We start from the raw sequence: 26,785 nt of genomic DNA, 5'->3' as shown, positions 1-26,785 counted from the left end.
TGGGGCGGGGCCAATAGTGTGGCCGTTTCCGCAGGGCGCGCAGCGCTGATTGGCTGAGGAGGAGCCCAGGGGCGGTGCCGAGCTGCCGCTCCCGCGAAACAACTTTTGATTGGCTGCTGGCTCTGTGGGCGGGGCCCCATCGGTTATAAGTGGGGGGTCGCGGGGTTGTGGGTGTGAAGTTCGGTGTGCCGTCGTTCTGTCTGGCCCGGCCAGGCCATGTGAGTGTCCGCCCGACCAGCCGTGGGCGAGCTGCGGGGGGCGCGGCGTGGGGGTGGTGGCTGGACCGTGCGGGAGCGGGGTCAATGCAGAGCTCGTGTCCTGGCCGGCGGCTGTGGGGTCGGGTGGCGCATTGCAGCAGCCGCAGGCAGGGTTGCCCACACCGCCCCCGGGCGGTCCTGCTTCCCCACCGACTGCGTGGGTGCGTGGGTGTGCGGGCCGCGCCCCGCCGGTGATGTGCGGGGCCCCAGCTGGAGCTAGCCTGTCTGGCGGCCACCGCTGTGCCCGGCCCGGTGCCTGCCGTGCCCCTCCCGGAGTGCCCCCGCGGTGCCTCCCTGTCCCTCTTTCCCCATCTTCCTTTCCTGTCTCCTGGTCACCTCCCTGCGGCCAGGTCGCTGTTCCCCCCGGGAGGCCGCAGTGCTTGGCGCGGGCGCACCCGCAAGCTCCTTCGACAAGGGGCTGGTTCCATTCCCGCTGACCCCTGGGCTTGCCTCTGCTTCGGGCTCTCCCACGAGCCCGCCTGCTCCCGGTCCGGGGGCATCCAGGGAGGCTGCGGGCTCCCGAGGCTGCTGCCAGCACTGCTCCAGCCTGGGGACACGGGTTCGCATGGATTTGGGGAGGCTCTCTCTCGAGCGGCTGAGTTTTGTCTTCGCTCATGTGTGTGTTTCCTTAGGTCTGACCCAGCTCAGCAGCCTGCTCCCGGGGCTCCCGAAGGAGGGGCTCCCGAAGGAGGAGCTCCCGAGGGGGCAGCCCCCGGTGGGGGTCCCCCCGGGGCTCCCACCAATCTGAGCAGCAGTCGCCGCCTGCAGCAGACGCAGGCCCAGGTGCAGGAGGTCAGTAGCTCTGCCAGCCCGGCTGGCTTCCCTGAGGGATGCCTGGACCCTTCTCCCACTGCTCTGCAGCAGCGATGTTCTTGACCAGTGTCTGTGGCGGAGGGGTGGCTCCTTTTGTTATGCCAATGCCAGAAATTAATTAATACTCGATACTCAAAAATAGGGCGGCAAACCTATTAAAGAGGCTGGAGGAGAAATTGCTTTATGTTTAAAAGCCGCTTAATTCCAGATACGACTTCCACGGACCAGGCTTGTTAGATTTTTTTTTTTTTTTTGGTTACCTCGTAATCATGCATCTCTTATGGAAATAAAGCTGTACGGCATCCAGGACAGCTCTTAATCCCTGCGGGCTGCTTCGAGGGAACAGTGTGTGCGGTGATGTGGGGGAATCCTTGCCTGGCTTCCCGGGATCAACGTCAGTGGCTTGGCTGCTGACGCGCAATAGCGCCTTTGTGCCTCACCGGGGCAGCAACATGAAGCTCATAAGTTAATTTTGCAGCTCTCGGGAAGTGAGCATATGACTCCTCTCATGAGGAGGGTGGCTTTGGCGTGCTGCTGGAATGGAGAGCTCTTAAAAGCAGATGAGAATGTGAGGCTGAGGACCTGGCTGGAGTGTATTGAACTGATATTTTAACAGTGAGTCTCGGGTTTTTTTTCATTTCAAAGTAGGCAGTGACTTGAAACAACTTCTTTCTTACCCTGATTCTTCCCCCCCCCCCCCCCTTGTTTATGTTTTTTGTTTGTTAGTATCACAACATCAGTTATTGGCTAAGTTACTCCTCTTTTTCAACTGTCTTTACCCCTATAACTGCTCCCACCGTTCTCCCTCCTGCAGGTGGTTGATATAATGTGTGTAAATGTAGACAAGGTGCTGGAACGAGATGAGATGCTGTCAGAGCTGGATAACCGGGCAGATGCACTTCAGGCTGGTGCCTCAATATTTGAAAGTAGTGCAGCAAAACTGAAAAGGAAGTACTGGTGGAAGAACTGCAAGGTGAGTTTCCTAGTACCATCATCTCCTTCATCAGGAGGGAACTGGGCTACCCCTCTCCTGCAGGGCTTTGCAAGCGTAGCTGGGGCTTAGTAACAATTTCAAATGCTTAAGATTGTTTCACTGTGGGAAGGCTTTGAGGCCTCAGCTGTCACACCTTCAGGGCCTGGCTTACATTCCCTGGCTGTCAGGAAGGACGTGAATTTGTCAGTCTGTTCTGAGTGTTGCTCTTGGACAATCTTTTTCTCCAGATGATGATCATGATGGGAGTGATTGGTGCCATTGTGGTGGTGGTGATTGCAAGTAAGTACCAAAAACCTCAGGCTCAAAGGTGAGGAAACACCAGCTCTAGAATACTTTAAACTTTTCCTTTTTGGTTTGGGATCTCGAGGGTTTTAGTTGCATAAGTGTTATCTCCAGTCTTTGGGGAAGGGAGGTGGAAGTGCTGGAACTCCCTCACTTAGTGTGGAAATGGTATGCTTTACCTAGCATATGAGGAATGGGGGATGCCATCATTGTAGAAATGGGGAATTCTGCCTGCCAGGTCAGGTAAACCTGTAAGTATGAGGGGCACTTACCCTGGCGTGGGTGGGTTGGCAAATTCCTGCCCTGGTGGGTGGTTTGGAGTTTTCTGAGGGACCTTTGGTGTAACTTGCCCTTTTGTTCTTTTTTCTTTTTTGTGTTGCTTTTTCTCCAGTCTACTTTTTTACTTAAAAAAGGTCTTCAGTCTGCAACGTACTGTCCCCTATTACCTTGCCTGTCTCTTCTTGCCTCTGAATTTTTCCTTTCCTTCCCTTTCACCTAGCTTCTTCATTGATTTCTTTATTAGTTTTATCTTGTGTATAGGACTCTGAGCTGCTTACTAAACATAGATAGATTTTTCAATAGCTGCTGCAGCTTTAGGGAGCATCCTCTAAGTTTAGAGGAAAGGGAAGTTGAGGAGGAGTGGGTAGTTATTTGCTCCTGCTCTTCTACAGGGAACTTTTTGTGTTTATTTTTGGGTGTAAGCTTGTCAAATAGTGCCTGTGTGAACTCTAGCAAAATAAGAATGCCTTAACACAGTGCCTTTTGGGATGAAGGACTTCAGCATGTGAGAGTCTTTAGTGTTCTGCCTAAAAAGAGTGGCAGCATGACTTGAGCTTTTCATTGAGCTTCTGAAATAAAAGCTAGTTTGTGTTGGCCAGTGGCTGTGAGCCATCTAAGCTACACGTAGTGATGTAGATTTCTCTAGCCATGGAGAGGTGAGCACTTGAAGAAATGATTTATTCTGCCTGTCCTCATTTCCAGATGACTTGCTGCCTGAACATGGCCATTTCAGTTTTTATAAAGGAGGGCCTACATGATTACCTCAGTCAAGTGCAAAAGGCTAAATACAGTTCAATGAAAGGAGCATTGCCACTATCTAAAAGGCGCGTGTGGGAGTAAAGTCTCCCTCCACAAGGAACAAAAGAACAGCAATTAGTCTGGTGGGGAGTGCCAAATATGCCTTTCATCTATGCACACACAAGCCAGGACCCTGTAGCTTCCCACTATCTTGTAGCTCTCCAGAAGGAAGACTTTGGAGTAGTGGAAAAATGGGAATTGGTGTTTTACTTTTATGTGCCTAGGTTGAACATCAAGGAAGCTCACTGCCATAGCAGATAGAGGTGAAGGGGACTGGAGGTATTCCAGATGAGACTGAATGAGCTGCACAGCTTTCTGATTAAGAATATCTGCTCTGTTTCTGCTGCCACAAAGCCCTAACTTTCAGCAGGAGTTAGAAAACCTTGAAATGGTTAGCTGGGGATTCAAAGGGAGATGGTGCTCTGGGCATGGATCTTGCAAAGTGACATCAGATGTCCCAGTTTGGCAACTTAGGTCTCTAGAGGTCTTGCCTATCGAACTGAATCCTCCTAATTGCTATGGGTTCTCTTGAATTTAGGTCCAGGGTGGTCTCTGATGGGAGTAAACTTGTGGCTTTGTGAGCAATTCCCTTGTTCTTCTCCATCAAAAGTAACAAGAGCTGTGAGTTGTTTGAATGTGTTGTCAGACATGGGTTAAATGAGCTGCCCTGTTTCTGTAGAGTCTTCTGAGGTATGTGTATCTTGTCTTTTAACTTTTTTTAACAAGCTGAGCTGTAGCCTGTAATCTAGACTGGAAAGAGGGTACTCCTTTAATTTAGAAAGCTCTGCCTCTGTTCTAGAATACACTGGGATCTGTTTAGGCTTAAGAGGAGGCAGGGAGGACATCAGTGGAGTTCCCAGATAAGAGCAAAGTACAAAAGATGGGAGGAGCAGATGCTTTTTGTTTCATTGGGTGTGCTGGGGAAGCCTCTTTCCACCTCCCAGGGCACCTGGAAAGGGGCTAAGTTTTGCATGCTCACTTCCATGTCCCGGCATTTCATTTGAGTTCATCTCCCTGCAATTCCATTCCTCTTCACCTCGGGGGAGGGCAGAGATGAAGATCTGGAGTGAAGCAGCCTTCGTCCCCTGAGCACTTCCCTAATGCCCTGTGGAACTGAGATGTGATGGATGGTCAGAAGTGCATCTACTGAAGAGGAGCCAGGGCCTGCTTGTGCTACTTCCTGCTCTCATTTTAGGGGGTAGGCTTACAAGCTTGAGGCCCCCAGACCAGCAATTCTCTCGAACTCTTCTAAACAAGCCTTTGGTGCCCCATTCCTCCTGTCTCTCTGGGAGCTGAGGTCCCCCTAGGCTGTCTCTTTCATTTCCTTCCCTTAGATGTTGTGTGTCTGCTCCCTTTCCTCTCCTTTGTCTCTCTGTGCATGGGCAAAACAAATCACCAAGGCCCTCTTAGTAAAAGCAAGGGGCTCTGCTGCCCACGGCATCGCAGCCACTCATGCACGTGCAGTTTATTTACCTCCTCTACAATCACAACTGTAATCTCCTCTGACATGTTCTAGAAATCAGCTCCTGTACTTTTAATGGTCTCTAAGAAACACAATTTACCACCTTACTGAGTCTGTCTGGTCTGTCAGTGAGTGGGAAGGGGTTGGGATGCCAAACTGGTTTTGGCTTTTTTTTTTTTTTTTTTTGTCGCTTCCATAGCATACACGTACCTGAAGTGTGTCCCTCAAAGCAGTGGCTGGTTTCCCATTGCAAAGTGATGGTAGTTCCAGTTGTGCTGGACTGACTCTGGTCAAAGTCTGTAACAAGATGTGTGAACCAGCAGCTCTGGGGGAAGAGGCTGCCCAAGCCAAGTCTACTTTTAGCCACCAAATGTCCAGCCATTCTCCTGGTCAGGGGACTACCTTCCTGTGCATCAGTGTGTTAGTGGCAGCTCTGGCTCTCAGGCTGTGCTGCCTTTAGATTTCAATAACCTCCGATCCTTAAACCCAGAAACAATTCTCCATTGGTGTTGGAATATAAGTTCAGGACCCAAATGAAGACCTCCAAGAGCAGGATGCTGTTCACAGCGTATCTTGGAGCATGGCTGGAATAAAGGTAAGTGCCCCTTTGTTCAGCTTCACTGTACCCTTGAAACTAATTAAAAGGAAATGACAGAGCTTTGTCCAGTGCAGACTTCTTTTAAATTTAGATACTTGTGCCCTTATCTGCCCCTACTGCTATGAAAGCTGGCTTGTAAAACAGTCCTCCGTGTGGCTTCTGGTTCCCTTATGATCAATCATTATCCAGTCTTAAACATCACCAAAATCACACCAGAACAACGAACTCACCAGAACAACTCACAATGGTGAATGTGGAGCAAGGCAGCTAGAGTAATTCTTCAAAGATGTAAGCCTTCCTGGGAAAGGAAGGTGTCTGGACTGGCCGGTGGACTAAAGCAGCATGTACAGTCTAAAATTCCACACAGTTCAAGCCTGCACAACCCAAACAAACTAGTTGTGCTACAATTCCTGCCAAGTGTTGTGTGTTGCCTTCCTGTTAGTTCTCAGCCTCATTCATGTAGGGGGATGGGGAAGATGTTTTCTTAGGACAGATGCATTTTTAGACTGTTGATGATGCAGTGTCCAAGTCCCTAGCCAAGGCTGGGTGTTGAATGGTCATTTTCCAAAGCTGGCAGCTGCTCTGGAGCACAGAGCTGGGACTGAACATACTGCTGAAGGTTGTCCCAGGGTTGAGCCCAGTTCATGAGTCATGTTGTGGATGTCTGCAAAGACTTGCATGCCAAACCATAAATCCTCTGGAAGGCATTGAAATACCATGTTCTACCGGAAGCTCTTCTGAGGTGCCATCCTTTACTGCATCAGCCTTTCTGCTGCTCCTGCACTTTGTTATCCTAGACAAAACAGGGTTCAAAATGTGCTCCAAAAGCAAGGCCAAGGCTTTGGGAGAATAGTTCTTCATATGTCTAATTAAAAACTCAAGCTCTGCCTTTAAACATGGAACATGCTTAACATGCCTTTGAATGGGAACAGGTTGCCCAGAGAAGCCATGAATGCCCCATCTCTGGAGGTGTTCCAGGCTGGGTTGGATTGGGCTTTGAGCAGCCTTGTCTAGTGAAAGGTGTCCCTGTCCATGGCAGGGAGTTGGAACTAAGATGATATTTAAGGTCCCTTCCAAACCAAACCATTCTGTGCAATGTGCAGCTCCCCTAGCAGCTGCTTCATCCTGATGTCTTCAGATGTGGTGGAAGAAAAGCCTCAACTATACTGCTCCTAAATGGATATACCTTAAACCTTCGTATTTCTAGATGCCTGAGGCATTGCTCTGGCCTCTCCTGAGGTGTCTCTGTGCTGATCAAAGCAGGCTGCAGGCTCTCATCAGTGGTGGGGTTTGTTGTCTCAGCTGGAGAGTAACCAAATGATGGCTGGGAAGACAGATTTTTCTTCAGAGCCGGAATGCAGCATCAACACTTTTTAAATGAACCTAGCTTCCTTGGGAAGTGACAGAGGTCCCTGCTCTGATGTATCCACTGGGGTTGGAAGCCTTAACTTGGTGAAGGGAGGTAATAATGGGGAGGTTTTATCTTTGTTCTGACCTCTAAGCAAATAATTCTTCTGAGAGATGTAACAGATAAAGATACAGGTTTTACAAACAGGCAACTCAGCCATGTCTGTTGGATACCTGAGCCTCCATACTCCTGATAATCTTTGACCTATTTTTTGCTTGAGATAGAGTGCAACACCTGTTCAGAACACCCTTACTTGCTCCCCAGGTTTCAAATATGAACAGCCCCATAATGTCCTTTCCTTCAGTGCACAGACCCATTAAATGATTTCTGTAGAGGACAAAATGACACTTTCTTTTTATGTTCTTTCTTCCCAGGCTTCTTTTCCAAAAGCCTTTGTACTATTTTTTTTAAAAAATGAATTTGCCATAAATTTATTAAAAGATTAATAAAGATCATAAGCTTTTTTTAGTTCATTGCATGCACTTGGAAGCTGAAGGCACTTTGCCCTCTTGTGCTTACAAGCCCCCTTTAAATATTGCATATTGTTAAATACAAAGAACTGTGACTGAATGTGGCTGTGCCTGTGGTATGTTCCTGATCTCTGTGGTTCCTGTGTCCTTTCACCCACAGCACTGCTGCTCTTTTCATTTCTTGATGTAGCCTGTAACCCCTTAGATTTTATTGAACCTCTCCCAAGAGCCTGGTAACCCTTTGCTCAAATTCCTTCTCGGTTTGACCTCAGTCTGTGCAGACAAACCTTGACCTATCTGTCCAGCTTCTCTAAGCCTTCCAGTAAGCAGGGTTTAGTTCTTCTAAATATATTGTTTATTCTCCCAAGTGATGGCTTTCTCATTTTTTTTCTAGCTTCCCTAGACACTTATGTTGTACTTCCCTGCATTTCCTCTATTACCTTAATTCTTATGGAAAAACAATAGTTTTGGTATCTGTTCTCAGTCCAAAAAGACACAACCTTCAGCTGTTCCCTGCATGTTTTCCATGTCCTCAAAATAACTGTGCTATGCCTCTAACACACATGTGACTACTGAGCGTTCACATCCCCTCAACTTTCTCCTCTTGTACAAATTCACTCCAGCTCAGACCTTTAATTTGCCTTTTGCTGACCTGCAGATCCCCATGCATGCATGCTTTCTTCCCTTTTCTCCAGTTTTTTCACATTCTCAGTGAAACACTCCCATTTTTGGGGCTCTTACTCCAGCACTGCTGGCCTTGCCTCTTGTTCTCAGCCAGACCAAGCTCACTATACATCTGCTGAGCTCATTTGTGGACTTGTCAGCCTACAAGAAATGTAGGGATTATTTCTGGAACAATCACCTGATTTCTCCCAAGATGGCAATTTTTGCACTGATTCACAGGACAGGGAGGGCTAATCTATTTACCAACTTGTATAACTGCTTCTTCATGTTTGTACAGGCTTTTAACTCTGGATTTACAGCTATCCTGAATGGTGCCATTACTTTGAGTTCATCAGTCAAAGCTCTTTTTTTTTTTTGCATTTTAATGCTCTTACAGAAGAGATAGAATACGGTTCAAGCTTCCCCCAGGAAATACATGACCACCTTCTGCAGCTGTATTTCTTTATGATGAAGAGAACTTAGTGTTTCAAGTAGTTATGCCTCTGATTAATCTTGCTTTAATCACCCACTTAACTATGCATGATGCAGCAGGTCTCATCAATTTTATGGTTATTACAGGGTTATTTATAGTTCTGTGATGTGAAGAATCGTGTCTCGCTCTTTGGATACTCAGGAAAGATCATGCTTACCATATGAGTCATCGTATGTTTATGGTATACAAAGACTGTTTTAGGTGTTGCACCTGCTCTTTCTCCTTTCTTGATTGGAAGGTGGCTTTGTGAAGCAAACAGCTTTGTGTCCAGTGTCAGGTTTTTGCTCATTCATGTGCTAGAAAATACCCAAGGCATCAGTCTGCAGTTTTGAATTGGTGACCAAGAACTGGGTGCAGCATCCTAGCTCCTCTATCTGCCTGCCTTTTGTGTTTTAATTGTGGCCAAAGTTACTTTCAGCAACTAAACCTAGCTTTTAGCTCTGCCTCTTGGGCAGTGTCTTTACAGAACATGAAAGTCCCTTCACTGAGGCAACTTTGAGATTTCATTCATTACTCTTTTTTATTCCATTTAAAATCAGACACAGAAAATGGATTTCTTCATGTTTGCAGAAATTCTGATATTTTTTCAAGTGGGGGCCCCCAAGGAGGAATACATGTTCCCACACCTCTAAGTGCTTGTTGCAGGACTCTCCCTCCTGCTGGGCTGCCACCCTTGCTGAAGGACACCCCCTGAATTACTTGCTTCTATTCCCAGCAGAGAGACATTATCTTCACTTTCAAACAAGAGTCATCAGGTGAGCACTGGGATAAAATTTGAAAAACCATGTCTATTTGTGCAATAAAGAACATAGCATTTGTGTATGTGAAGAAGAATAAAATCACTCTCTGCTGGGAATTGAAAAGTGCATTTAGGTAATCAAGGCAAGAGCAGTACAAGCAGCATGTGTTTAGCATCTCAAAGGGAAAAATTAGGCAAACATTTAGATACTGCAGTAAACCCTTCCAACTTCCCAAGGGCAGTGTATCTACCTTAATTTTTAAAATAACTTTAAGTTTTTCTTTTGTTATGATTAACAAATAGTGGGTGTTCACAATGTGATTTGGTACAGGGTACCACAGGTCTTTGCCTAAACTGCTTAAATTCTGGTATCTGTGTTTGTCCTGTGAAGTGGATAATCCTGTTTGTTAAGGACATCACCCTTGCTCTCTTGATGCCCCATAAAGTGCAGTGCAAACACCATTGCAGCAGAAGTCTGAGTATTTGTAAGAAAAGTGTATGGCAAGCTCACTGCAAGAAACGTGTTCTCTTGTGCAAAGATTCCCAAGTTAGTTCCTGAGAAGAGGACCATTTTTGCCCATGTGGTCCAATTAAATAGGCTAAGGCTTTCCTTGGAAGGACTTTTGATTAAAGCCTGCAGTACTTTCCTGTGCTTCCCTCAGGAAGAAGCAGAGTCTCTGTGGGTGGAGCAGACAAGGGCTGAGTGGAGCAGAGCAGGCACTGCATGACCTGCGCTGCTCCGATCCTCTCTTGCAGGACCCTGTGGCAGCAGAGGTAGTGTTTGGGATTTTTGGGGGGTGTGCATAATCCTGCCAAGCTCTCTTTGTTTCCCTCAGGAAGAAAGCAGGGAGGGCCAAGCAAATGTAGAGATCAATTTGTCCCGGAGTTGTTGGCAAACAATCAAACAGCTGGATGTACACATGTATGGTGTATCCCAAGGAAGGGGGGACACCCAAGATCTAGCAATGCCACAAAGGCAGCTTGAAAAGGGAGCCTTTACTTTGCCAGGAGTGTTCTGTCCCAGGCCTGGGACTGGCAGCAAGCATTGAGCACCTCTCCAGAGCACTGTGTGTAACACAGATTGAGATCGTGCCAGTGGCTCTTGTCTCAAGTAGCCTCTCCTTGGGGGAGGAGAGGGTAGGTGACACAGTCTTGGGATCAGAGCTGGACATGAAGAATGAGGAAAGAGCAACCAGTTTAGTGAAAGCTTAACAAAGCTCAGCCTGTTGAGAGATCTGTAGCCCAGCTGAGACTCCATTCCTGTTCCTTGTCATACCACAGAGGAGGCCAGTCACACCTGCCAAACCTCTTTAATGAATGACAGACCAGAACTGTGGCAGCATCCTTGTTGGAGGGGAAAGAAAGCATGCATGCACATGAAGGTGTGCACATGCACAGAGGGTAAGGAAATCAAGAGGACATCTCCCCTGTACATACACTTGATCAACTCTCAAGCCTGGTGATCCCCAGAGCAATAGCATTTTACGAGACTGAAGAATTTGCCTACAGAAGTGAAAGCAATGAGCCCAGGCCAGCCATGGAGCAGTCTTTTGCTATGGTCCATGTGCAGCACCCCAGAAAGAAGGAAGCACAGGCCCCACAGACAAAGTGTGCAGCCTTTGCTCCAATTGCCACCCATCTGAACAGCTGCCTCACTCGTGTCCCACCTCACCGTCCCTGCTTGGCCCACGTGGTTCCAGGCTGTTGTAGGATGGCAGCGTGGTCACTACAGCCTCAACAGTGAAGCGATGTGGAGCACTGAGAGCTGGTGCCTCATCTTGGAAAGCAGTGTTATCCTGGCTGTTCGGAGCGGGTCCCGGCGGGGAGAGCTTCTGCCGAGAGCGGAACCAGCGGAAGGCCAGGATAAAGGTGATGGCGATGAAATCCAGAACCAGCTCTGCAAGCTCCATCACAGACAGGACAGAGGATCCAAACCAGAGGCTCCACTGGTTCCCAAGCTGGGACAGCAGAGTCACTACCTGCAGGAGATGGAGAAAGAACAGTGAGGACAGCCCTTGTCTGGGACTTTTGCCTCCCTGCCTGTTCCCTCTTCCCTCTGTTACTGGGGCCTTCCCCTCACCCTGCCCCAGGAAGAGACTCAATATCCAGCAATGGTGCTGGAACAAAAGCTTGTCACAGTGGAGACATCGTGGGGGAATGGGTGGCCAGAGAAGATGTGGTAGTAAAGCGTGTACCGTGAAGGCTGGAGACTCCCCATTGGTCTTGTAGTTCCACTCCTCAAAAAAGATATTAACTTTGGCAACTCCATTCCTGTGAATGAAAGATGATGCTCAGTAACCCCAACTCCACAATCCCTGCATTTCTTCACCACACCAAATTATCTCTGTCCTCTTCTGCATCCCATCCTTCTCCCACACATACCACCCAGAGGCTTTCTCCCATCTCTGCAGCTCCCTCATTCTGCACTAAATACAACCTTTGGTACTTACAGTGCACTTCTGACACGGCACTGTAAAACCCAATGTTTGTGGCAAAAGCTCCTGCACAGCTCTCCTTCCCACTCTTCCACAAGCACTTCCTGTGACTCCAGAACACACAGCAAGTGCCTGGGGCTTACTATTTTCATATCAGCATCTGAACCCTTTCAAAATTTTTCATTGAGTCCCCAGTTCTTGCTGAAGTCTCGGTATATATCTATTCTGACTCAAATCCACTGGCCTTGTCCACAGGTCCCATGCCTGATCTCTTCCCATCAGTGACTGACATTTCCAACACACACACTGCACTGGGATGGTTTCTCATTTGCACACAGTCTCTGCTTAGGGGCTCTCACCTCTTGGATGTGATGTTGTATTTGTTCTGTTGTGAAAGCATGTAGAAAACCCAGTCCTGAAATGAAAGTGCAATAAACTGTGTTACATGATCACAGTCACCTCCTGCAGGTTTAGTACCAGCTGAGGAAGGACTAAATGGGAGGTGGGAGCAGTGCTGAGGTGCCAGGACACCCTCTGCTTACCTCTGAGACAGCAGAAGGCCAGCGGGAGTATCCAGCTGACAGCTGGTATTCTGTCATCCTGCGAGACCAGAGGCTGTGTTAGCTCTGAAGCTATGGGAGCCACAGGGCCAGGTCTCGCCATCCCCAGGCACACATGGAGATTCCCTCCCATGCTGAAGTTCCACCCACTTCCCACCATGTGGAATGCACAGTCCTTGGGAGCTCACCCCTAAGCCAGCCCTGATGCTCCTCAGCCCTTCTGGCTTCCTGATGGGAGAAATACCATTTCAGGCTGGAGCTCAGCTATTGACTCAAGCTTTTGCCTGGTCAGTGAATGCTTTCCAACATTTCTAGGAATAGTTTCCAATCTTCCTGCCTGACTGATGATAACTTACTTGCAAGGTTTCCGACACTTGTGGAAACAGCCCAGCACATCAGCTTTGAACTCAGCCAGCAGTTTGTAATAACAGTAGCCTGAACAGCAAAGGAAGTAAATCCAGGTAAGCTCACAGTGTCACAAAAGGTGATGTGTGACTGCGAAGGGAACCCAGAAGAGGTTTCCTTCCACAAGGGGCTAATCATCCAAGACAAGACTGTCTTTTGGATGTCCCACACCAGGAAGCTCATTGAAGACAATGAGGTGTGCTGGGACATGGGCTGGACCAAACAGGTTGAGGTGGTGCATGAGCTCTGCTGTCCCTGCTGTCCACTTACCCCAGGCCGTGTGCTTTCTGTAGTCACAGTACTCTGCTCCACTGGGCAAGGGATAGAAGTAATATGCACAGCCACAGCGTTCTACCATGTTGAGCTGAAAGCAGGAGCGAATGCAGACCTGGGAGGCACATAAGGTGGAAAAGGCTGATCAAGGGAACCAAACCCACTGCTGCCTGTATCACATCATACTAGTAACACAGCCCAAGGAAAGGAATGGCCGTTAGGGGGCTGAAGCATTTCAGGAAAGTAGGGAAACAAGGTGGCCCAGGAGGGGTGATGGCGAGTTACCTGTTCGGTGTAGCGGGATGAGTACAGATTTTGCACTGGCACGTCACTGCCATCCTCTGTGCAATCACTGTAACTGCCCCCGAGGCGCACGGTCATCTCCTGCAACAGCAAACTCTCACTGCACAGAACACTGCCACTTTGCTGTGCTTTTCCCACTCTCCCATGCCTTGCACTGCTCATCCATCAGCATCTGCTCTTTATGCTTTCCTCGGGCTGCCAGCTCCCCCTGCTTGCCCCCATTTCATTGTTCACTGATAAACTGCAGCCAAATGCTTCTCGTCTAGTCCAGCAAGCTGTTCTTCCTCTCCCTTCACTCCATGTGATTAATCCCCTCCCTTAAACACACACTAGGTCCACAGGTTGAACCTCCCCATAACCTCCCATCCACAGCTCTCACCCCTTCTGCTTCCTCACCTTTCTCATGCTGATGGAGGTCTCGATGCCAGGACGAACATTGAAACCCCCATCATCCATGAAGGCTGGCTCATTCTGGTCATGGACCATGACCCTGGCTCCTGTCACCGTGGACAGCAGAGGGATGAAATCATTCTGTTCGGTGCGCACCACCAGAGAGAGACCTGAGGGAATATCAGAGAGCGAGGGAGGTCATGGCCAGCTGTGGTGCAGCAGAGGAGGGAGAGCAGGGTGGTTAAAAGGGAGTCTGAAAGAGATAAAGGAAAAGACAGACATCAACCAGGGCTGCACCAAAGCTTGGCAGCAATAGAGAGTGGCTGGAGGGAGGCCAGCGACAAAGCTGGAGGCTCCAGAAGAGGCCAGAGAAAACTGGATTTCATCACTGTGGCTGAGAAAAAACACAACTGGGAATTGAGAGAGATTTCATGGAGAGACTTGGAGCCAGATGGAAGAAAAGCCTGAAGATTTGGCCTAGAAAGGTTTCAGGGAGTTTAGGAACACAAATAGGTCAGTTTCTTGAAAGAGGAAAATGGAGAAGGTGAAGACCAGGAACACAGCACTGTGGCTCAGCAGCCGACTTCAGGAAGGGCCAGCACAAGACCAGAGGAAGCAAAGAGCATAAGGATCAGGCACTGCTGAGGGAGAGAGAGTTCAGTGGGCAGCAGTGAGGGACAGCCATGTCCATGAGACAGCTGTCTCCACATGGGTGAAAACAGCTTGGGCGAGACAGAGCAGGGCTGCAATCTGCCACCACCAGTACTAAGCACAGCAGGATGCCCATAACTCCTAGGGAAAACAGAGCTAAGCTGTTCTCCTTACTCACCAAGGGGTGCCTCTCACCCACCATTATTGATCCCAGGCAGCGAGGATGTCCACAGGCTGCTGCTGTTGTCATTAAAGGTATAGCAGTTCCCATACAAGGGATGGTGGAAGTGGGTATAATTCCTGAGAGGGGAAGATAAACATTTACACAGAATGAGAAGGGCTGTGAAACCAAGGGGAAGGGATTTCTGAAAGGAACAACTCTGTTTTCCATCAGCAGGGAGAGGGGCTTACAGCAGATGGGCAGTATTTGTTATGTAAACTCGCCCAAACACGGAAAAGCAATTAAAATGTGCTGTAAAAAATGTCCCGGAGCTGGACAGGTTTTTCCACGAGGTTTTTCATACTGCTTTTCAGAGCCCAAATGGGTTTTAGCAGTGCTAGCAATTACTGTATTATCTTCCTAATACTGATGAAACTCTTAGCTTTTCCTACCCCTTTTCCTCCCTTGCAGATGGGTTTCGTTCCACTACCTCCTTGGGGATTTTTGACCAATAATGGCAGGAGAAAAGTGGGATTTTTTTTTACTTTCATTTTGTATCAACTCTCTCTTCTCTTCTTCCTGTATGTGGGCTGATATGTACCACTTTACCACTGTGGAGAGTAGAATAAAAATACTTCTACGCTGTACATCTGTGCCCGCTCTGGCGTTTGTACCAGTATAATTATTTCATCTGTGTGGAACCCAGAAAAAGGAGAAATCATCCTCTGAGGTTCATAGTTCCAGGTCATAGAACCTGTGACCCTGATAAGCACAACCCACAGAAAAGACTCAAGGAAGATCATTTGACACAAGGGGAGCTGAACAAGGAACGACCCCACCTCAGAAAAGAGGTTCTCTAATGTGGGTTCCTCGACTCCCCTCGAACCCAGGCACAAAACAAGTGTTTGCAGGGATGTTTCCACTACTTACGCCTTGTCACACGTTGCCTCATTGAAGCGGCAAGCATAGATAAAATTCTCAAAGTCAGACTCATCCAGGGCTTTTGCATCAGGCACCTGCGCCAGGATATTGATATAGTGAAAGCTGTACCATTCCCGCACGGCATCCACTCCCGAGGAGTACGCCTGATGGAAACAGTCGTTGTTTTCATTGCACTGTTAAGAAGGAGAAAAGCAGCCATGTCAGAGAAGTCTTGTTGTCCAGGAGACAAGGCTCTGCCTGTGGATAAGCTGTGCTCCCTCAGCACAGGCAGGAGATGACCGAGGCAGTGAAGAGTTACACAGAACTCCTGTGTGTGACCAACAGGTGATCAGCAGGGTATGGGGAAAACACAGGGCAGCTCCTCGGTGGAAGGGAAACGCCAGGTGAATAAGCGAGGCTGAGTAAAACCCAGGAGGCAGCAAGGTGTGCAGGGCAATCTGCACATAAATTCTACCTGGTATAAAACCAGGAGCTTTAAATTCTTGCGTGGGGAGCCCTTCCTTCAGGGTGTGTCCAGAAAAACGTTTGTGATCCTATGGGAACTCCAGTTAACTGCAGAGTGATTAGCCTCAGTCCTTCAGTGCCTTTTTAAATGCAAACACAGATACCCTAGGGCGAGGAAGCTGCTACCTAAGAGCAGTTGCGACCATGATCACATTTCAGGTGGCCCAGGACCATCAAATACTTTCTCCTTTGCTATTATTGGGGCAATGCAGCAGCTGATGCTGATAAACAGCTCTCAAAGGCAACTGCAAGGCTGATGTACCCTCAGGAAGGACAAGGTTTCGCTGCTCTTAGGAAGAGATGTACACTGACACGGACATGTCCCCTGGGGCCTGGGACATGGACAGGGGCAGAATCTGGGGAGCGGGACTGTATGGAGCAAAGGATTCAGCTCTACCTTTATCTGTCATTAGCAATAGCCAGTGGAGATTAATCAGACTTCTACGTAAGGAGAGGCATGGCCAAGGGTCTAACAAGACAAAAGTAGCCAGGCAGAGACTGGAGTGGGTAGGGCGCAGGGTATCTAGGGATCTCACCAGAACAAAGCCAATTTTCCAGTCGTTCTTGTCCACTGAAGGACTGTTCTCTGGCAAGCTGACTAAGTTATCCCGCTTCTGCCTCCGCAAAGGATGGCGCTGGACATGATGGAGCAGGCTCCTTGAGCTACGCCTTTGTGTGGACACTGTGGACCAGTCGCTTTGTGGCAGAGACATGTTGTAGTCATAGAGGTCCAGCAGTGTCTGGTGGGTGATTTGGTCCAGCTGATCCAGCTGCTTTCGGATGGCACTGTATCTATAGAGGGGGGAGAGAAAACCAGCACACAAACAGCTCTGAATAAGACAGGCAGCAAAGTTTGCTGGGGTGATTCCGGGCATTCCTGCCACGAGTTGTAAATCTAACCCCTTGCTGGAGGCTATCTTGCAGGAGAGAAGTAAATCTGCTCTAGCCCTGTGGCACTTTACACTGCAGCCTGCTAACATACACCACCAAGCAGCGCTGCCTAAACCCACATGCCTCACTGTGAGTGCCCTGCAGCAGCAAAGGCCTCCCTCTGAAAAGCGTCCTTTCCACCGGCACCGCTACAACAGTGGGCAGTCGAGGATCATGAGGAGAACCACAGTGAGTTTGTGCCGTGTTCCTACACCCATCAAAGTCACAGCAGTCAACATCTCTGCAGCCTGTTTCTTACCTGTACGGATTGAGGGTGCACAGCGTCACGGCCGGGAAAGTCAGCCTGTCCGAGTTAAGGTTGAGGTTGAGGTTGACAGGGTAGCTGAAGTACTCCCTGTAGAGGATCCCAAACTGCCAGTACATTAAGCCGAAGGTGAGAAAGAAGAGAACAGACCAGAAGGCTGTCTTCATCTTATTCTTTTTGGAGCACACCAGGCGGATAGCCCCGTGGATGGTTGTGTTGCTGCAGAAGAACTGGAATAGCTCCTGGTAGGAACTGTAGAATTCGATGAGACCCTCCCGCTCCTCTTCTTTCTGCTGCTGCTCCTCTTCTTGCTTACATTGTCTCATTTTCTCCCCTTCTGGCATCTTCCCTGCCTTCACAGACCCAGCCTACAGTACAAACTCAGAATTAGTGGGTTGCCCAGCAAGACTGTAGCTCCGGGAAGCCATGCCCGCTTCACCAACTGGCTCTGCATCCATCTCCCCCAAGCCCCGCTGCTTTCTCCCGCTCCCCCCTGACCCCCGCCCAGGCTGCAGGTCCCCCTCCGAGCCTCCCGTCCCACATGTGACACGGGTAGATCCTCCCGCCCGCCCCGCGGGGGCCGCGGCACTAACGCGGGGCGCGGTGCCCATGGCGAGCGGCGGCTGCTCGGGCCGGGGCCGGGGCCGGGGCCGGGGCCGGTGTGCTATGCCCAGCGCTGCCGGCTCTCCCGCAGCCTCCCCGGCTGGGCTGGGACCGGTTCCTTTCCAGTTGGAGCCAGCACCCCGCCCGGCTCCTGCCCTGCCAGCCTCTCCCCGCCCCTCCCGCTTGTCCCTCCTGCCTGCCCCCTCCTGCCCCTTCCCCTTCCCCCGGGCGCCGCTCCCGGGGAAGAAAAGCCTCTTTAAACTCTCAAGTGTCGGCGGCGGGACAGCAGCGGCCGGGGGACCGGGGACCCGTCGGGGCGGAGACCTTGGCGGTGCCGACGGGGTCAAGGCGCGGCCGCCGCGCTCCCGGGGACAGCGGGGCGCTCCCGGGGACAGCGGGGCCCCCCTGGTCCCCCGAGAGAGCCCGGCCCCGGCCAGGGACGGCCGCCCAACAGCCTGAACCTCCTCCTCCCACCCCCTCCGGCGGGGACGCGGCGTCCCAGCGAGCCCAGGCGATGCAGAAAGAAAGTTGGCAGCGCTGGTCCCCGAGGCAGCGCTCGCCGGCCGGGAACACCCCCCGGTTTGTCCTCCCTGGGACCGTGCCCTGTCACCGACCGGCGGTGAGGGCTCCTGCCTGGCTTTCATCGCCAAATTGTGCTTTCCAAGGGAAAAGCGGCGAGTTTCGGGTGATATCTGCGAGGGGGATGGAGCTGGGACAGAGAAGGCTGGGGGCGAGTCAGGGATACACCTCAGTTACCGCACCGCCTTTGCTGGTGCCTTGGCTGAAGAAATCTTTTGGGTCCATAACTGCCTGGCCCAACCATGAGTGGGAACTTGTTTCGCTGATCTGTGCCTGGGAAATCAAGGCCTCCCGGCATTACCCAAAACCTTCCAGTGTTTCTTTGGACCACGGAAATGAACCCTCTTAGCAAAATGTGACCAAAAGTCCCAAACATCCGCCCCCCATCATTATAACCGTGAAACTTCTTTACCAATCTTTTCTCCCAATGATTTTCTTTCAAACTAGCTCTCTCTGAAGTGTTCACTTATTTCTTTCCTTTCTGCTTACCTCCTTCAGGTAAGTCCTTGTTCAGAGTCTTTGGTCACTGAATTTTGATCCTTATGAGAGTTAGCTGTGGTTTGGTTAGTGACTCAAAATACTCAGCCACTTTCACCTCTTCATATTGCAAAATCCCATGCTTGAAAATGGCAAGCAGCACACTTTTGAGGCCAGCAGTTAAGTGTCAGTGTGCCAGGAACAGCCTTGTGACAGGTGCTTGTTACAAACCTACAGCCACAACTTAGAGCGTCCCGCTAGCTCCGTCCTCCGACAAAAAGCAATGCAAAGCAAGAGCATCATTTCTCCTGCAGTTCTAAACTTAATTATATCTCCAGTAGATTATTTTTGAACTTTCATCAAAGATGAAAGCTGCAAAAAGTGGGTGGGATGAGGTGAATGGACTAATACTGTATCAAATGCTTACTACAAAGCAGCTTCCTCAGAGCATTACTGCTTCCACTTCTGGGGCCCCCAACTCAGGAAGGATAAGGTCCTATTGGATAGAGTCCAGAGGATGCCATGAAGATGATCAGAGGGCTGGAGCACCTGTCCTGTGAAGGCAGGCTGCGAGGAGAGAGTTGGGGTTGTTCAGCTTGGAGAAAAGAGGCCTGCAGGGAAACCTTATTGCCTTCCAATATCTAACAGGGCTACAAGAGACCTGGGAAGGGACTATTTATCACGGCATGTAGTGACAGGACAAAGGGGAATGGCTTCAAACTTAAAGAGGGCAGGTTTAGATTAGATATTAGGGAGAAATTTTTCACTGTGACGTTGGTGGGGCACTGCAACAGGTTTCCCAGAGAAACTGTAGGTGCCACATCCCTGGAAGTGTTCAAGGCCAGGTTGGACGGGGCTTTGAGCAGCCTGATCTAGTGGAAGGTGTCCCAGCGGGGGTTGGAATGAGATGACCTTTAAGGCCCCTTCAAACCCAAGCCATTCTATGATCAGAAGTATCCTGGACTGGACCGACAGTCCGTGCAGCTCCGTATCCCATCTTGGGCAGTGCCAGTAGGAAATGTCATTTAGTGGAGGAATGTGAGCTCTCCTGACTCGTACCACTTGCAAGTTTCATGCACTCAGATAGACCTGGAGACCAGCAATTATGCAGCATTGGTGCTTGCAATTACCAGTGGAGCCAATGGAGCTCTAGTCCAGTCGCTTCACAGAGAGCAACTTGTTTGACTTACATTATTATAATTTCCTGGAATTACTGTTACACTAATGGACTAATCCTCCAGTACCACCTTTTTCTTACTGGAATTGTGACTCTATCTTACTGGAGTAACAAAAACTATTTTGCCCCTGGAAATTCCCCTTTTATACTCATTTAAGTTAACAGCACCCACTAAGCAGCTAGAGCCAAATTTGGTAACCCATAGGCATTCTCTGATTTCCACAGTATGTGAAAGGATTTTAAATTGTCTTCAATTGATCTTGGTGTGAGACAAAGGTAACTTACATTTTTTGGTTTCTTTTGGCTTGAGGAATAAATAAAACCTCAAATATCTGGACTGATTTGCTGTATCCAAATGACATTCTAAAGCAATTTTCTTAGCATTTTGTCATGGCCAACGATTTCCATCACCACATTGTTTGGGAGAACTTTCGGCCTTTGACAAAGCTTGGACAAGAGCAGCAGATAATTATAATATGTATGTATCTGTCTATCTCTATATACACACTCACATCTAAACTTATTTTGCAGAAGACTTTATCCATTCATGTGTTGTTTGGGGGTTTTATAGGAATGAAAAAGCCATTTACTAGCCCTTTGACCATTTTCAGTGGGCGTGACAGCTGTGCTCTGAGCAATTCCCCTTTCTCTCTTTCTCCCCGCGGTGTGCTGCTCGGGCTGCCGTGCGTTATCTGCTGCTGTGGCACACCTCGGAGCACGCATCAGCCCCGAGGTGACTCCCAGTTGCTTCAGTCATGCGAATATCACACTTTGGCCGTGGCTCTGTAAAAGTTCCAGCGTCCCCATGGTCACACAGGTGTGCTGCAGATCAACTGCCAATGCACAAAGGAACAAAAATTTATTTTTAACATTGCTACAATTACCACTTGATTCCCCAAATACTTTAGAAACAGTGCAAACAAGTCTCCTGTTGCCAGCTCAACTGCCAGTCTCAATCTCCATCAGAAGGAGTCAGAACTTGCTAACACTTCAGGGTTGGGCTTTTTAAATTACTACTTATATCTTCCCAGTTTTGGTGCTGCTGTTTTTTCCTAGTGTGTACATGAAGTAGATCACTGAAGTGACCATTTTCTCACCCAGATTGTCAGTCACAGATGGTACCATTCTCCTCAGGCACACTGCACTGTAACAGAAGACAGTGGTAAGGAGTTCTAATTAGTACAGTTTGCAAAAGCAGCTCCTGTTGATCATTTAGGTGATTAGGTTCAATTCTGTCTCAAGCTTTCCTCTCACAAGAGTCTTCTGAGCATTTTGCCCATCCACAACTTTCTGGATATTTCCATTGTACTGAGGCATTGACCTATCAAGGTGAGTCACACCTGATGGAACTGGTTTTGACACTGATGGTTATTACCCTCACTGCCATTCAGGCTCAGCAATTACGGGATAATTTGTCTTCTGAGATCCCAAGTCTTGCAATAGAATGAAAGATCTTCCATCAAGCACTACAAATCCTCTTTGGAAGTTTTGGTTCATCATATTTACTCCACCTCTAACAACATTTTACATCCAAGGAGCTTTATGCTGAGAAGATCCTTGTCACTAGTTCCTTCTCTTGTGAAATGGGAAGCGCCCTGTTGTTCTGGGCAGTGCTTCTGTGTATTACATCTTCACAAGCTCTGAATGCATGATTGCTCTTTATTGCTACTGAACAACCTTTGAGTAAACATGAATCACTCTTTATGGCACCAAATTTGAAATGTTTCCTTACCAGCCATGTCGATTATCTGCCCAGGTAGGCATTTGATAATGATCTGTAGTACACACAACATTTTAAAATAAAACAAATTTCTTTTCTACACACTGCTACTGTGGTGGGAAAAAAGAAAAATCTCTCCCTGTCTGGTATGGATTCCAAGTGTAACAAATTATACATGTTTTTGAACTAGTTGTAAGACTTTCGATGAGTTTAATTCTTTCTTATATCTGTAAATGAAATTGTACTTTCCTTCTGCTGCAAGGCAGAAAGCAGTGATTATTTTGGGATTATGTCTGGATTACCTACAGCTGCTTATATTTTTCTCCATTAAAACTAGTGACCCAAGAAGTCAAGGAATATCATCACAGATGTTGCTGGAAGTTTGTTTGGCCAAAGAAGCCCCAGCGCAGTAGGTGGCAAAGATGGGTGGATGCGAGGCTACACATTGAATGGCTGCTGTCTTCAGCAGGGAGGTGTTTCCCCAGGGTGCAGGGACTTCCTTGAGGCAGAGGTGGTGATCTCCAAAGAGGGTCATTATCAAAACGCCAGCAGGGATTTGCAAACTAATCTACTGGGCTGTTGAATGCCTTCCCCTTTGCTACTGATGTAACTTGCCAAGGCAGCAGTGGTGTCTGTTCCAAATAACCAGTGATAGGCCAGCAGTAAGAGCACGTCCATGTACATGCTTCTACTCCTTTGTGTCCCCAGGAGGCTGATTTTCAATGCATGCCTTCATTTGTACCTTGTAGGAGCAGAGTGGCTGCAGAGAGCCATTCTGGTGAAGCAAAAGGGAGCCCTGGGGGAAAACTGGAGCTGCATGTGTTACCCTTACCTTTCAGCATGAAGGAATCTGGCTAGAATCGTGAAAATAAAATATTGTAGGACTGAGAAAGTCCTGCTGAAGACTGCACAGAGGGAATGCAGTCTCTCTTCCTAGGGGAATGAAGCCAAGATGAGTGGACCCCAGAAGACTCAGCTGGCAAACCTGAATTAGCTTCTGAAAAGTGTGGCTGACTCCCATCTGTTGTCCATATTTCAGGGTAAGGGATATTGCTTCCTGGAAATGGTGTATCAGACAGGGTGTTGAAGAAGCCCAGTGACCCAGACCCTTTAGCCACACTACTTTGTGTCCGAGCCAGCTGCCATCTTCACTACTCGTGACCCGTTGTCCTGCACGAGAGAATCAGAGTCACCAAGCTCTACCTCTGCTGCACGTTCCCTCATGGAGGATCACTCAGCCAGATCCACAGCTCAACAGACACTGCTCTCTGTCCAGTCCTGCTGCAATGGGACCGAGTGTGGAAATGGCCAGATGAAAATTCCCACCCACTGGCACAGCTAAGCTAACACACATCTGGAAACTGGGTGAACAGTCCAGGCTGGAACAGCAGCAAAGCTATAGAACTGATTTCTCCATCTGCTTTGTCCTGAGGGGCAATTAATAAGTGGGCAATCAAGATGGAGTCTCTTTGATGTCCCCCGACCCTTCCCTGCTCTCCCCAGGTGAAATCTTCGATTTCCTCATTCCAGCCCTAACAATATAACCATTATCACAGCCACCTGACTCCCCGGCTCTCTGTCCCCACCCCTTTCTTGATCTCTCCTGCCTGTTCCTGGAAATCGGAGGCAGAAGCAGCCACCTCAGACCAGTTTTTTATCCGGCAGCTGCTGCTCCCCAGCCAACAGAGATGCCAGGGTTGGGGCTGGTCCCCTGTGAGCCCAAGGCAGCACCCCCCTCGGCACAGCTCGGTGGACACAGGTGCTCCCTGCTGCCTGCCTGCAGCTGTGCGAGAGCTGGTGATAGGACAACCTTGCTTATGTTTAGCTTGATTTTTGACACGGCCTCATGTAGTTCTCCAAATGCCCCTCCAGGCACTCCCACCCCAGTGGTTTCATGTTGCTTCTGCTTCTTGGCTCTGCTCTGCTGATGGTGATCTCTTCTTCTCTCTAATACAAGCCAAAACTTATACCCTTGGAAAGGGAATCCAAATGGAATTAGGCCCTTAAGAAGAAAAGTTAATCTATAAATCCCAATTATTTTATGGGCAAGGCCAGATTTCATAGCCAAATGGCCCAAGGGAACACCTCCCACCACACCCTTCTCAAAAGGAGGAGCAGAAGGCATCACCCCCACTTTCTAGTCTCCCTTTTATTTGTTCCAATGCATTCAATTCATTCTTCTGCTTGAGAGGTTTTATGTCTTCCCTCACAAGATCTCAGGCTAGCAGTGACGCAGTGGTCTGGAAATGGTCTGAAAGCTCTGGAATGGTCCAGGAGGCAAAGAACCTAAATTTTGTTCAAGGTGTAGCTTGATAAATTCAAGTGAAGCATTAGGTAACAAGATACCCTTTGGTGTTGTCTTGGTTTTTATAATGAAGTAATCTGAGGTTTGTCTTCTGTAGGACTTGGAATATCTGGATTCATATCTTAATTATTTTTCTTTTTTTTTTTTTTTGTTTCATCCTTTCTTTTAAGCAGAAAAGGCTGGCCAACAAAACATGAATCTTAGTCAAGCCATGTGACCACTTCTAGTGATACTGAGAAGAGTGAGATTTCTTCATTATAGTCACTGTCCCATTCTGTCATTTCTTAACTCTGTATCAAGATTTCAGTTGCTTCAGATACATCTCACGTACCAACAAGTTTATACTCCTGGGTAAATTTTGGGGTTGGGAGGGCATTTTCATCAAGTAAGACACACAGGTTGCTTTTTTAGAGAAAGAATCTTCCCCTGTATCTTGAAAAATGGTCTGCTTCAAGGGGTCTAGGGCTTTTTGTCTTTCATATCCCCTGCCAGTAAAGAATCTCAAAGTATTTGCTCCTGGTATGAGAATGTGGATATTTATCAGCTGAGGCAATTGATCTTTCCTGCTAAGGACTTAATAAGATGTTGGTGGTATTTCATGGGAGGACAGGTCTGTGAGGATGATTTAGGTACATACAGAAACACATAAGAAAGGAAAACCAGCAATTTGTAAAGAAACCAATACTAACTAATCACAGGATTTCAGAAGTGTTTCAAAAAGGGGGAAAAGGAAACAATAAAAGTACGGTTGAAAACAAGGGAAGGAGAGGGAGCTGAATGGAAAGAACAGTAGTGAATGAACTCAAAAGGAGAAGAAAACTTGCCCTCCTTCTCTGAGAGCTGCACCTGGATATGGTGGGAAGTCAGTGTTGTCACCCCATACAACCCTCTGCCACTGCCCTTCTTTTTTCCCTAACCACTTTTGCCTCCTCAGGTTGTAACACCATGTCACCACATCACTGTACCTGCTGGGGCAGTGTTGCTGCTCCCTCTTAATTCTCTCTCACTCTCTCTCTGACATTCCAATGCCCAGTACTGATGGCCCATAACAGCACCTGCTACAACTGTTCTCTTCTGTGTGTAGAAAAGTGTCACCCCTTTCACATTTTCATCCCCTGAATTCACTCCTGTCACGCTTTGCCATCCTTACTAACTGGGCATGCTCATGGGCTGAAAAATGGGGTGAACACCTTTCTTGTGGGATACAGAAACAATTGTTCAGTGGGGTAAGGGAAGTTACAAAAAGCATCTGGAGTTGTCTACAGCTGGAAAATTAGAGAAACTTTGTAAGGTTGCATATAGAAAGGCAGCAAGTCAGGTCAAACAAGGAACAGCTAGCAAAAGGAATCAAAACGAACATAGCTCTCTTGAAATGCATCAGGCACCTGCCAGATGTTCTGAAGGGCAAAACAGTGATCAAGCTGTGCAGGGAGCGCACAGCAGAGATAAGGCCATGACAGACACCTTTGCAGCGTGTGTGAAGCGTTGAGTGATGAGATCAGGGTGGCAGAACCCATTCTTCAGCAGGGTGGGGTTTGCCAGCCAACATGTCTGAAACTGAAGCGGCTGCGGAATAGGCTGTTCAACACACTGACAAAGCAAACAGTAACAACTTGCTGGGAGCAATGGCATTTGTCCAAGAGTCTTAAAGGATCTCCGGGATGAAGTAGCTGAAACTGCTCCGAGCAGTGCGTGACCCCACGTCTACCCCAGCGCAGTACTTCAGGAGGGGAAAGGGCTGAATGTGATGCCCCAATTTGGCCAGGGGCAGATGGTGGAAGAGTTTCTGGGACTTGTTTGGGCTTCAGATGAAGATAACGTGAATAAAAAGATGTGAGATTAGTACAGCTAGAGACTAAGAGGGTCTGGAGCAGCCTGTCACACCACTCCATGGTGCTTACATCCGCAGCAGGCTGTGAAATCCATACTGTCCTCTGCCAACCTGACAGTATGTGCTCTCTGGTCCACCTCCTGAAGGTTTGGATGTGTGCTTGGTTGAATGCTACCTGGTGGTACTGGAGCCAGCCAGGACTTGTGGAGTGGTTGGCTCTTGCTGCAGGACATGAGGGATGTGGTGGTCCAGGTGCTTTGACCCAGCTCCTGGTGAAGGTGACAGCAGCAGTGACAGAGGGGTGTGTTCGTGTCAGCACCAGAAGTGAAGCTGCTGGTGCTGACCCTCTCCTTCCTCCTCTCCTGATTCATGAAAAGGAGCTCCCAATGCTGCAACTTCCTGAGGACATGAGTGGGGATGCTCCTTGTTCCTCTGCTGTCTCTCTTCACCAGGGGTTGCTGCCAACTGCTGCTGGTCCTGGAGCCTGAAATCAACCCTGTCAACTCCAGATGGGCTTTTTGAGCTTCTCAGTTAATTTTTCATCCGGGGGAGTATCTGTCATTTTTCAGCATCAGCTCATCACTCATTGAAGGAGGTGCATGGAAACCCACCTGGTGTGCTGGGAGAAGCGGAATTTTCAACTGACCTGGGAGGAGGAACATGTTTTTGCAGTGGATAGGAGCTGGACAGACCTAGTGTGAAACATCACAGGGAAGCATGAGTCCCATGGTTTTGTCTGGGACACAGTTTAGGGGTGGTTATAATAGAGCTGGAGGCCTTGAGAAAAGAAAAGACCAATCCTTTTCTCTTTTCTTCCTTCTCTTTTTGTTCTTTTTTTTTTTTGTGTGTGTGGTTTTTGTTTGTTTGTGGGTTTTTTGAGAGGTGGAGAATGTGGAATGTTACAGGCATTTTGCGGTCTCCATTGTACTTTATCATTGCTCGTGTTACTGAAGTGCAGGTGAAGGACACGTAGGAGAAAGTGTTCAGTGCAGAAGGTTGGTGTCACTAGGAGAATCAAA

General features: G+C 48.5%; 2 protein-coding genes across 6 annotated transcripts; one reads left to right on the top strand and one right to left on the bottom strand.

Moving 5' to 3' along the window:
* The first annotated feature begins 124 nt into the window (after positions 1-124).
* VAMP1 (vesicle associated membrane protein 1) lies at positions 125-10,660 on the top strand. 4 transcript variants are annotated; one of them, XM_042031223.1, is made up of 6 exons: positions 125-218; positions 890-1,049; positions 1,885-2,043; positions 2,292-2,343; positions 5,085-5,174; positions 10,538-10,660. In XM_042031223.1, coding segments are annotated over exons 1-5 (432 nt in total). In that variant the 5' UTR covers positions 125-216; the 3' UTR covers positions 5,144-5,174; positions 10,538-10,660. The 4 variants fall into 4 exon arrangements, with proteins under 4 accessions (XP_041887157.1, XP_041887156.1, XP_041887155.1 ...); XM_042031222.1 differs by lacking the exon at positions 10,538-10,660 and having other exon boundaries at positions 5,085-5,697; XM_042031221.1 differs by lacking the exons at positions 5,085-5,174; positions 10,538-10,660 and adding an exon at positions 3,962-4,992 and having other exon boundaries at positions 126-218.
* On the bottom strand, positions 10,551-18,109 carry SCNN1A (sodium channel epithelial 1 subunit alpha). 2 transcript variants are annotated; one of them, XM_042031220.1, is made up of 13 exons: positions 18,002-18,109; positions 17,069-17,442; positions 16,416-16,671; positions 15,364-15,548; positions 14,473-14,573; positions 13,629-13,792; positions 13,215-13,313; positions 12,927-13,044; positions 12,608-12,686; positions 12,234-12,291; positions 12,051-12,106; positions 11,452-11,527; positions 10,551-11,235 (listed from the first exon to the last, which is right to left on the bottom strand). In XM_042031220.1, exons 2-13 carry the CDS (start codon positions 17,416-17,418, stop codon positions 10,909-10,911), a joined length of 1,869 nt encoding a protein of 622 aa, XP_041887154.1. In that variant the 5' UTR covers positions 17,419-17,442; positions 18,002-18,109; the 3' UTR covers positions 10,551-10,908. The 2 variants fall into 2 exon arrangements, with proteins under 2 accessions (XP_041887154.1, XP_041887153.1); XM_042031219.1 differs by lacking the exon at positions 18,002-18,109 and adding an exon at positions 17,668-17,788.
* Between the last annotated feature and the right edge of the window lie 8,676 nt (positions 18,110-26,785).

The sequence above is a fragment of the Corvus kubaryi genome, unplaced genomic scaffold, assembly GCF_017639235.1.
Source record: "Corvus kubaryi isolate FWS band 111438036 unplaced genomic scaffold, C.kubaryi_AGA036_p1.0 37341, whole genome shotgun sequence".
Taxonomy (NCBI): domain Eukaryota; kingdom Metazoa; phylum Chordata; class Aves; order Passeriformes; family Corvidae; genus Corvus; species Corvus kubaryi.
This window is presented reverse-complemented; position numbering and strand designations above follow the sequence as displayed.